General features: G+C 38.2%; 2 protein-coding genes across 2 annotated transcripts; one reads left to right on the top strand and one right to left on the bottom strand.

Moving 5' to 3' along the window:
* Positions 1-1,376: 1,376 nt before the first annotated feature.
* On the top strand, positions 1,377-3,274 carry LOC140856663 (uncharacterized). Its single transcript, XM_073254725.1, has one exon. The coding sequence runs from the start codon at positions 2,295-2,297 to the stop codon at positions 2,901-2,903; it is 609 nt and encodes a 202-aa protein (XP_073110826.1). The 5' UTR covers positions 1,377-2,294; the 3' UTR covers positions 2,904-3,274.
* A 133-nt stretch (positions 3,275-3,407) lies between these two features.
* LOC105040462 (dol-P-Glc:Glc(2)Man(9)GlcNAc(2)-PP-Dol alpha-1,2-glucosyltransferase) lies at positions 3,408-10,767 on the bottom strand. Its single transcript, XM_019849581.3, is given in 11 exon segments — positions 3,408-3,546; positions 3,795-4,199; positions 4,202-4,333; positions 4,415-4,557; positions 5,130-5,334; positions 5,451-5,588; positions 7,169-7,445; positions 9,120-9,154; positions 9,157-9,452; positions 10,303-10,391; positions 10,483-10,767. Coding segments are annotated over 10 exon segments (1,530 nt in total). The 5' UTR covers positions 10,573-10,767; the 3' UTR covers positions 3,408-3,546; positions 3,795-4,074.
* Positions 10,768-12,385: the final 1,618 nt, after the last annotated feature.

Here is a 12,385-nt window from a genome sequence, read left to right as displayed (position 1 = left end):
TGTCTGCATAGTATTCCACAATTATGTCATCATGAATGACGTGAAATATATGATGGGTTCACGCATAGCCGGTAGCTAACTATACAACTGTAGTCAATCCACTTCAATGCCATGAAAATTGAAAAGTACTACTCAGGTCTGTTCGAAAAGGATAGGATTGGCTCAAATCTTAAATAAAAATTTCATTTTCTTTTCTAAACACTGTTTGAATGATCTAATTGTGAAATAAAAGAACAATGAGAAGTAGTTAATCCCATAGAAAAATAATAATGACCTCCGGAGGTCATTATTTTTTTCCCACAATTACCGGGCAAAGTGGACATTTTTTTTGTCCATGACCCTGTTTCGGGAGGTAGTGTAACAGGTGCTGGGATATATTTCAAGATGAAAAATCCAGCTCTGGAGATCATCAGTGTTGAGCCTGCAGAAAGTGCACTTATTTCCGGTATAACTTACTAATTTACAGGCTTTATTAATTTAGATGATAGGAATATGCCAAGCAACATGAGTGCAGAAATTACGGCCTGGTTTTGTTCCAAGAAACCTGGATACATCATGGATGCATCCATGATGTCACCACTGTGACCACATGAGAAGCGATGACTAATGCAAGAATGCTGGCAAGGGAAGAGGGCTTACCTGGCATACACATTCTTTTGTAAAACCTTGTTACGTTTGAAGCTGAATAAGATGTTGCTAACAAAAAAAAAAAAAAAAAAAGAAAAGGCTAAATAAGAGTTGCTGCAACCAAAGAAACAAGAAAAAGCTTAATAAGTGTACCCCTTTGCTCCAAATAAGAGTGTGGTATTTTTTGACGATCTCATAGTGATTCATTTTGCTGTTTACTGTAGGCTTTTTTTTTTTTCCGAGAAAGTTTAAGCAAATATTTTACCTATAGCATGTTATCCAGTGTCAAGTAACTTATCTTTTTTACTCAAAAAAAAAAAAGTTAACTTATCTTTTGCTTGCCTTGGAACTCTTGTATAGCTTGCTTAGGAATTGCGTTAAGTATGACTTCGGCAATTTTGACTTTATGAGCATTGGCTTTGGGAAAGCTGAGCATGATTAATGTTCCTAAATATTGACATTGGACTTTGAGTTTTCAAAGAACATCATTATTATTGGTATTCTATCAATTACCCACTTAAGCATTATAATGGACTTATTAGCTTAAAACATTTAAAAAATCAGTTGTTAATTATTTTATCACTAATATATAAAGATCATTATTAATCATAATACTGATATATAATAAAATGATAATGGTAGCGTTGATTTTGTCTGTTTAATAACTAGTATGTATGTGAGGCACATGGGAGAGCAAAATGATCGGTTGCTATCTGACAATATGTTAATTATTTTTTTATTATTTATGTAATTTGAAAAGAGAGGTTGAGTTTTGACGCAATAATAAAATTACTCCATCGCGATCAAGAGGTCGGAGATTCAAAATATAGAAACAGTATATATCAGCAGAAGCCTTGTACAAGGGCCACCATTTTTCATATGACCTGAAATGAAACATCTTTTTGCGGCTGGTCAAATTTTTTTTTTCTTACCAAAAAAAAAAGATTGCACAAGCATGTTTCTTACTTTCATGCATATAGAACCGTGTCAAATTTTACAGAGAGAATGAGTCATCCTAGGCATTATGATGTTACGTCATGGTAACCTTTTTGTACGTCATAGGCAGCTTGCTGATATTTTATGAACTTGCCTGAGGGCTGTTAGTACTACCGTTAGGCTCAAAAATCAGAATAGCTATAATTCAAGGTTTTTAAACTGGAATTTGCCATATTTGGCATGAAAACTTTTGACTCATTTGCAGTTTTTTAGGAGCTGGATGGATGTATCCGTTGTACATTTCATACGGATAAGAGTGTTATCTTCTTGTAACATTTCTCGTCAAAGGTGCAGCCTGTGTCATAGCTGTAGCACCTTAATTAGTATGTCACCGTTCGGATGTGTAACCAACTCGTCCTCGAACCACCGATGGCGAGCAGAGTCGTCTCCTAGACTCGAGCCCCCTCTCACCTTCCCGTCACCAATTCCGATTGAAGGAAAAAAAAAAAAAAATGAAAAACGAGAGAAACAAAACAAACAAGAGAAGACTTTTCTTTTCTTTTTTTTGCTTCAAAAAGGAGAGTTTCTAGTCAAGCCGTTGTATTAATTACTCTTAGTTGATTCGTTTGTCGATCGAATTAAGGAACATCGATCCACAGGCTAGCCCACAAAGAACAAGCACAGAGGGAAAGGGATCGATCGACCTTTTTTTTTTATCTTCCCCTACCATCATGGGAAGAAGGATACCTTATTCTCCTGAAGCCAACAACGTCCCTTTCTTCCACCCGGTGCTCGTCCTCTCCTTGGCCGTTGCATGGGTTATTGCCTCCATCGCCATTGTCACCTCCCTCTGTGCTTCTTGTCATCGTAAGCGTGCATCGTCCAAGTCTCCATCAAAACCGCCATCTGCTATAGCTGCAGCAGAAGCAGCGACTATGGAAGTCTCTGAACATAATTTACAAGCTCCATCCCCAGCCGAGGAGGAGGAGGAGGAGGAGGAGGAGGAGGAGGAGATAGAAAGGATGCCTGAGGCCGCAGCAGAACATGGTCCCATCCTTCCGACGGTGGTGTTGCCGTCGTCGAGATCAAAGCGGAAGCTTTCAATCAGCCTCAGCACCAAGAGGCCACAGAAAATAAAGACTAGCAAGAGGGAGAAGGCGGCGTCGGAGGACAGCATATGGAAGAAGACCATCATCCTCGGGGAGAAGTGCAAGGTGCCGGACGACGACGACGAAGACGACGAGGGGAACCGACAAAGGATCTACCATCCAAGGACTCCGAGATCGGTGCCGGTATCACGCAACACCTCGTTTGCGAACCCCAGCGAGGTGCCTTCTTGATGACCGGCGGCAGAAAGTGTCGCTGGGTGGTGGGTGGCGAACACACGGAAGCTGTGGCTCTGGAGATGGCGTTTGCTCCATGCAAAATTTGATGTAATAACATGAAATATGTTTCTGTCCATGTTCCTTTTTTTTCTTTTTTTTTTGTTAGAATTCTGTACATGTTTTTTGCCATCGGTCAGGAATTTCCCCCGTTAGGAACGGCAATGGGTCGGATGTAGGCCGGATTGACTCATACCCATATCCAAGCTGCAAGTAAAAACTTCATACTTATATTCACCTCATACTCATATCCATATCCATACCCACATCCGCAAGTAAAGATCATGAAGCAGCAATCAAGATTTGAAGCAAGGACTTTGTCTACAGATGTCTCCGTTGAGCAGACAACTACACACTAGTGACTGCAACATTGAAATTGGAACGTCTATGAGTCTAAGATTTACTTTTGAGCTCCGCATCTCAATAAATGAAGGGAAATAGCGTATTTGACAACAAAAATTATGCGAACAGTAAGACCATCCGTTGTGCTTGCCCTGAATGTTGGTTGAGTTGCACTTCATAGTCCTTGTCTGATCTAAGCCATTTTCTGTTCACAGTCCTCGAAGAACAAACTTCATTTCTGCGAGTCTTCAGCCAATTTCTGCTGATAAACAACAATTTGCAGTGAATGCCAATCATTTAAGAAAGGACGTTCATCAACGAATCATTCGAGGAAGCAAATTTATCAACACTTGCCAGGATTGGACAAACTTGTTTTCAAATATCATTTAACAAACAAATAACCGTAAAAATTAAAACAAAAACGTAAACGGGAAGATAAAAAAGCCAATCGGAAGATTAATGACATGATTCTATTTTATAACAGGAATAAGTAATAAATATTTATACCGCTAGAACCCTCTTAAGTCAGGATTTAGTCCATAAGCGCTGCTTGGAAAACGAAAGATGCAAAACCTGATGTACAAGATATCCTCCCATGATCCATCATGATAAGTTACGTGAGAATCTAGCTGCTGGAAACTGTGATTTGAAATTTGTGATCTACCACATTCTTGGAAGATCAGGCAGATTTTGCTGGTGAATCATGATAGGCAGATATGCAGGTTAGCTGGTACTATTCTGAGTGTGATTGTACAAAGTAATGGATCTCTTCAGATATGCCACTAGACTACCATATAAACCTCTGAGTTCCAGGCTCGTGATCCCAATGGAAAGGACGGAACAGAAACATGGTCATGGTGAAGATATTTACAGCCACATATAGAGTACAAATGGTCAGCCACTGACATAATCAGTAACCTGGGAATGAAGAATCAGGAAGAAGAACGGTATAGTATAATATCTGAACTCAATGAGTGGCGCAGGTACGAGAACCAGTGCACAAGATATAAAGAAAGAGAACACCCAAATCCTATTCCGAGCTTTCCCTGTAAAGTGAACAAACGACATGTCTAAGTGGAAAGTTTGCCGCACAGAAATGAGTTCACAAAATAAGCTTCACTGCTGACCTAGTATGCTGATGATGGAAAACCATGAATACACATAAAGTGGGACTAAAAGGTATTTCATCATCCAGTGAACTTGGATCACTTTTCGCCAAATATAGAAGGTGTAGTGCCGGTTGTCTGCCAGAAGATATGGATGGGCTATGCTGCATTGACAAATTTAAATGTTAAAGAATAGCACAAACAAATTGGATAACCCTGAAGAAAAACGTATAAAAAGAGATTTATAAGTTTGGCTCATGGCTATGTCCTACCGCTAGAAATACCAGATTTGATAAGGTAATAATAAGAATCAAAGATAGCACAAGATCTCATGAGCTCATGCTTTTATATGAGAGCTACATGTTTGACTCAGATCATCAAGGAGTGTTTGCACATTTTTCAGGGATAGGAGTCATCATGCATGTGATGTGATCAGCATCAACACTAACATATGATCATAAAACTAATTTTTGTACCAATAATATTACTGGTGTTCTTCTTCTTCTTTTTTATTATTTTTGCAGATTCCTGTAGCACCTAAGACTTTTCAGTCTTTTACAATATGAATCTTCACCACCGCTAGAAAAGTCCATGTCATGGATTTCGAGAATGACCAATTCAACAGCTTGTTCAAGAGAAGCAACCCAAATAATCTCAGCGATCTAAAACTCGATGTAGCTACTATTATAAGCACATGACAAGTTCCATTCCTTCAAGATGCTTGAATCAGTCTCACCTGAAAAAGTGTACTGAAGTAAAGCCTACAGTAAGAGCCACCAATACGAGTAAAGAACCAAGAACTTTATTCCTCCCAAATGAATGGTACAGAGCAGCAGCTTGGCCTAAATTAAAGTACAAGGGAGCAAAGGCTGCTGCAGAAACCAGACCAAAATACATCAACTGGGCAAGGTGTGGAGAAACTACATGAGCTTCCTTTGCACCTGCAGTATTATGAGAGGTGCATTTTTAGTTCTTCAAGCCATTGTGCACTGCTTTCAGATTTCAAAATGGATAAGCTCATCAATTCACAAGTAGAGAGAGATAAGATTGGTGGTACCAAGGACTATACTCCCATTCCAGATGACAAAAGCTAAAAATGCCAATGCTACCATGATAAATGGTGCAAAAGAAAGCAAGACTTTCCACTTAAAACACCATAACCTTAAAGTGGTATCCAGGATTTCGTCAATAAAACCTGCCACATGACCATTAGCTGATAAAACCCTTCAATTAGCAAAATCCATAATATTGAACAAAGATGACAATTACACTTTAATGAGTTACATGAATAAATTTGATATACTCTTTATCTGGTTAAATGAGTTAACATGCAAAAGACTATGCCTACTAGTAAGTGGAGGCAAGGTTTGCCATCTTGGAACCAGGCCCCATATTGCTGTCAATCTGTTACTGTGTCAGTACGAGGTTGGTTCAATGTCCGGTTCGGTACAGTACAGCAAATCTTGAGTGGAGGGTTTTGATTAAATTCGAAGAGAAAGCTGATGAAATATGAAAGGTGAAAGGTGAAGGTTTTACCAGTTTTTTGTTAAAAAAAAAAAAGAAAATAATGAACAGACTTCAGCACTAACTTTATAGTAACACTACAATACCAACAACACAAATAGCTGTCATGTGTGCTGTAATGCACCACCAATTATACTTCATACAAGCTGATGACCTGCTACTATGTAATAAAGATCCAAAACGAGGACCATTAAAACACAGGGGACTGAATAAACTGAAAAGACTGTTATCAATTGATACAGCCCGATAAGAAAGCTCCTTTATTTATAATCAGAAGGCTTGCTTAGGAATTATCATGTAATTATGTAATCTATATAGGTTCCTTTTGAAGGGTGATATTGTACAATTTTACTGATGAGGTGAAGAATATCATGGAAAATATTAACTAGCACATAGAAGGAAAAAAATAAGCTTGAGGATAAAATCGTGTATTGGGTAACAACCATAAAGAAAATTAAGAGGGAAATTTTTTTTGCATGTTTCCTTGTTCATTACACACAGTTCTAAATAATTTGTAGCACCAAACACAAGGTTCGTAATCCCAAATCAGATATGACAACAGCCTATACAGCAACTCAAACTCAATTCTGAAGCATCTGATTAGGCAATCAAGGGCAATTTAAATTGGCATGGAAATGAGGACCATAATGTCACAGCTAATATTAACTTTATACAATGCTCCATTGAAGGGTTTAATGATAGCATACATGTTCCGATGAAACTGAGGAAATTGAAGAATTTTAATGATTTTATTCATTAGTCTAACAATGGAACAGCTCCTTATATATGCACCTCTACAAGTAGGAAACCTTTTTGTAGGTGGCAGCATCCCCAACTCATTTACTACGTGATGCCAACAAAATGGTAAAAACATTGCTAGCCAAGGTACTGCACAGAAAGAAATATATATGCTGTAATCTACTTTCTCTAGTTATATAGTGTTAAACAAAATTTGCAACTAAACAAACAGAAGTGTAGGAACAAAAAGAAATAAATATTCTTCTCCATCATCTAAAATAACAAGTTCAGATTGGCATTTCAGGTGCAAAAGGATGCTGATGCTCTAATAAGATTAAGATGCTTAATATTGAAAAAATGGGCACTTTAACCCATAAAATGGCATGGGATGCTATGAACTATCATTTTTTTTTTTGCCTGAAGTTAAAAAGAATGATCTATAGTTGTTCACTCAATACAAACTACACCCAAATGTATAGATCAAACATAAGTTGTCGAAGATTGATATAGAACCTGGAGCATGGCACAAGGAATGTTCACCGGTCTCAAATTTAGATAGGTCAGTGGTATTAATGGAGCTACTTATCTTTCGCCTCCTCAATCCTCGATCTGTTGGAACATCTTTTCTGTCTAATAGCAAATTATTGCTCTCAAACACTATTCCCTTATGGTTCCTTGGAACAAAAACTTTTTCATATAAGTTCTCTGTATATGTGATAGCACCATTAGCAGCAATGAAAACCATCCACACTGCATTTGTTTGCCGAATAAGTATGGCAAATGCCCCAAGCTGCATAAAAAGAGGATGAATGTAAGAAGACTGTTGAAGAAAAGCACTTAGAAAACCCTTTTCCTATATTTCATATAACTAGAAGATACACAGACCATAGCAAATAACTTGTGCAAGAATATGTTTCAAATTGAACATGATGAAAACTTCACAGAGGCAGATGCTCACCTTATGTGCATTCCTAGTAGCTGAAAGGAAGGAATGCACCAACTAGTGGCACGTGGTCCTCTGAAATTATCAGATGAAATAGTTATCTTGCATAAAAGTCATAGCATTCAGGGTTTTCCCTTGATAGTTTAGAAATTGGTGGAGGCGGCAAATTAGGGTGGACATAGAAATCCATGGTCAACAAGTCAAAGCTGGAAAAGCATTAACTACCAGCTCTTCTAATAAAACTGCATATAGGTTCCTTTCTTTTGATAAAAGTAGGAATTAAGTGTATGCCCCCAAAAAAAAAGAATGCTGCAGATAATTGGCAGGGTCCTATACTCCTATTAATAGATCAAAGTGAGATAAAGAAGTTAGGTAAACCATGTGCATGGAGACAAAAGGTGCAAAAGATAATATATGGAGCAACTATATGAAGGTTTGAGAATCGAACTATTTAATCTGGACAGTTTTAGCTTTAAACTTTTATTTTGTTAATGCTCTCACTGGTAAGAAAGTGATCTCAAACAATTGAACACTGTAAGATTAATTCTCCACCAGTATGGCAACAAGGCACCAAAACTGGATGGATTTAGCCACCAGCTTCCTGTCTTCACTAATTAAAGATGCATCATAGGGGCTGTGTCTGGATTCCAGAAATAAATTGAGCGAGGCAAAGGGGTTATCTCCCTTTTCACTTGATCATGATAGGCATAAAAGACATTACATGAAAAATATTTTCACATGGCACAATCACACTGAACATAACCTCAATATTCATAGAGTGATTATTTGGTTAGAGAAATTGTTGTGAAAGATAAATATGCCTAAGATAGTATTATTATTGGGAATCCAAGGGTGGTTATAAACTGGATCAAGGAGGTCTTACTCACAAAGATTAGAATTTGGAAAGGCCAAGGATCTTTAAGGTGCAATGGAGCTCCAAATATTATATGATATTTAATTATGTAACACATTTGAAATTTTCATAGCAAAATTATTGATATCCCTCTTACTTCTCTTCATACAATTTTGCAATCATCAGATAATGGGAATAGGAAACAGATAACAATTGGAGTTCTAATTTCTCACATGAAATCTATGTTCCTTTTGTGGATCTGGATGTGGAAATTCCTTCTCTTTCTCCCTTTGGAATGACTTTTCCTATTCAAATTGCATCAACCTTCCAGGCTAAACATGTATAAAATTGTTCTATAGTTGCTGGTATTTGTGAGAACTTCAAAATCTACCACTATTTTTTGAATCACATAGCTTAAGGATGTCAGTTCCTGATCATTAGTGGTGGCAATGCGATGCAGACCGAGCCCACAATGCCAACTGCTCACTGATTTTTTGACAAAACTTATACAGCCAAATGGTGAATAAGTTCAGATACAAAGCATGCAAAGCATTGATGGTAATATAGTCTACTCAGCTGATACAGTAAGGTGGTAAGATACCAATCCTGGCAAAAATAAAGAGTAGTATTTTTATGAAATCCATGAGAATGTCAGATGGAATGCGCACCATTGCACTGATCCAATACTTCTTCTTCAAACTGGCACATACATTGCAAGAACTGCAGTTAGTGAAGCGACATCTGTATAGTACAGAAATGTGAAGAACCAGTGAACTGGATAGAGCATTAACACAATTGCATATAATGTTGCCTTCCTTTTGCTCATAGTAGGTCTCAAGAGGATAAGCAAGTCATAAACAAGAATGCTACAAATAATGGCAAAAACAATGTTGGTAGACCGAAGAATTGTGGTGGAACAGAGTAAAGAGAAAGATTGGACTGCCTTAGCAAACCACATGCCCGGAAACAAAGAAGCAACATAGGCAAGTGAAAGATAGTACCTGCACAACTGCAAAATGTTAAATAATGTTTCAAAAAAAATGATTGCCATTGGCTATAATTGTTAGAGATAATTAGGAAAGCAAAAGCGCTGCCAATTTAGAGTGCAGGATAATAAAGACTATTGAAGAATATAGCAATAATACTATTGATATGATGCTACAAACTAGAACACTGCAACATGCATAGGAGCAAAAGAAACTCAAACAAAATCTCACAAAAATGATATGTGGATTCCATTATGCCCTTGCAAGTTGTTTTTTGCTCCGTTAAGTTTATGGCAAACACCTTCATTGATGGATGCAATCATGAGGCCATAAACGCAACCTTTGATGAACACCCTGTTGTCCCTATGAGTTACAATTTCACAATCAACCGAAGTTGAAGTGGATTTTCATGCATAAATCCCTTAAATTTATTATAGGACCCTCAGTTACCTAATCTTGATCTGTGATATCACATGAATATTTACTTATATACTTATTGAAGCTTGAATTTTGTCAAATAATGCTTCGTATCAGAATGTCCTTTTGTTTCAAACGTTAGAAATCTCAGAGTTTGCACGAGAGATCTATATTTTTTGCTGATATGCCAATAGATGGTTTTAGTTACTCAACAACTCTCCATAGTTTTCGACTGGGTTCATGCATTTCACTGTTAGAGCATTGCACAAGCCATCAAAACCAATATGCGTATCATACTTCTCTCTGGATCATCAAATTCATCCCTTTGTTACCAATGCCAAAACATGGCTGATGTTTCTATCTTCTCCTATGCAGGGAGGGAATTTAAGATGAATAAGAAACAAGAAATTAATAGAGAAAAGGTTAGGTTTGGAGCGCGGAGACTCACAGGCCAGGAGGAGTGGTGATCATTGGATCCCAATATGTGAAATCTCCTCTGCAGTACCGCTGCGCCTGAGGGACGTGGAATATCTCATCCTGCCAAACATTACATCACCGATTAACAATGATGCCAGAAACCAATACAGCAGCCAAGAGGAAGACAAGATCGAGAAAGCCACAGCTGTACCATGTAGGGATCGGGAACGATTCTATTGACCAAGATCGAGACGGGAATAGCCCACATGCTCACGACCACCGCAACGGTTATTCGTTCCATCTCCAGAAGAGAGAGGCGGCGTAGGGCAGAGAAGAGAATATCCCTGGCGGCGACGGCGGAGGATCTGCGGGGCCGTGGCGCGACAGCGGCGGAGAAGCGGACCAACGCCGGAGACCTCGGAACCGGGGGAGGATGGGGCGGCGCTCGCGAGGGGAAGGGAGTTTAATCGACCGGGACAGGACGGAAGAAGACCAGTAGCGCACCTTAAATATTTATCTTTATGAGCGTATTTGTGTAAATATGCTATTGAAACTTAAGTTCTCCACCCAAATAATACTAAAAAAAAAAAAATTAATAAAAATAATATATCTTTCAACTTATTTAGAGAGATGTATAAAATCACAAAACGTCATTTTGAACGATGTTTATTGAATAGTAAATATCATTTTGAATGGTATTTTTTCGCTACACATCTCCATCCCATGGCACTTCGGTACATGTCATTTTGATAGAAAAAATGAAAGCGTCATTTGAAATGGTATTTTCAAATTAATTTTAAAAAAATAATCCACCACCATCCTATTAAATTTAATTTTTTATTGATTTATTATTAATTTTAAAATAATTTATGAAAATAATTTTAAAATAAATTATGAAAATAATCCACCTCCGATCGGAACCGATCGTCCTCCAATCTGATTCTGCTAGCTTTCATCTTTTGATCGGATCCAGATCCTCCCAGCTCTCATCATCCTCATCGTCCTTTGATCAGATCCTCCAGCTCTTATCCTCCGCTCGGAACGGTCAAATCCTCTCAGCTCTTATCCTCCGGTCGGATCTAATCATCCTCAAGTTGGATCCTACGGCTCTCATCCGATGGATCTGGATCCTCCCAACTCTCATCCTCTGATCGGATCCAGTCGATCGATCCTTCCAGCTCTCATCCTCTAGTCAGATCCAGTCGTCTTCGGATCCTCCCAACTCTTATCCTCCGATCGGATCCGATCCTCCCAACTCTCATCGGATCCGATCGTCCTCCAGTAGGATCCAGATCTTTCCAACTCTCATCCTCCGATCATCTTCCGATTTGAGTCGATAGGATCCTCCCAGCTCTCATCAGAGGTTGTGGTTCGATGATCAATCAGGAGATGATTTCCAAGCCATCATCATCATCATAGATGTGTATGGATGCTGACCAGTGAACCCTAAACTCTAAACCCTAAACCTTAAACCCAAACCCTAAATCCTAAACCCAAACCCTAAATCTTAAACCTTAAACCCTAAATCGGAGGTCGCTAACATCCAACGATGTGCAGTGATGTGGACAGAACACTGTAATCTAATTTGACCTGAAGTTCAGTATGATCTGACCTGACCTGACCTAAAACACCGTGTGACCTGACCTAAAGCATCCAGATACTATGACTTGACCTAAAATTCCTGTGATCTGACCGACCCATGACCCTGAACCACCTGTGACTCAACAGGACTAACCAGATGTAGGTGCCTACATTCCTAACCATGGATTGTAGGCGCTTACAATCCAATTTTGACAAAAATTCAAAAAAATTAAGCACCCATATAGGCCCTACATTTGGATTGTAGGCGCCTAAAAATAATATGCGGCTAAGCAAATATAGGCGCCTATATCTAAGTGCCTACAATCCAGACGACTAATTTTTTTTAATTTTTTTAATTAAATATAAATAATAATATTTTATTAAAAAAAGATGTTTGTGCCGCAATCCAGATGTAGGTGCCTACATCTGGATTGGACGCGCCTACAATCCAGGATGCCTAATTTTTTTTATTTTTTTAATTAAATATAAATAATAATATTTTATTTAAAAAAAATAAAAAAATTAGGTATTTT

Source organism: Elaeis guineensis, chromosome 3 (genome assembly GCF_000442705.2).
Source record: "Elaeis guineensis isolate ETL-2024a chromosome 3, EG11, whole genome shotgun sequence".
Classification (NCBI taxonomy): Eukaryota; Viridiplantae; Streptophyta; class Magnoliopsida; order Arecales; family Arecaceae; genus Elaeis; species Elaeis guineensis.
Note: the sequence above shows the minus strand (reverse complement) of the source record. Positions and strands in the feature narration are given on the sequence as shown.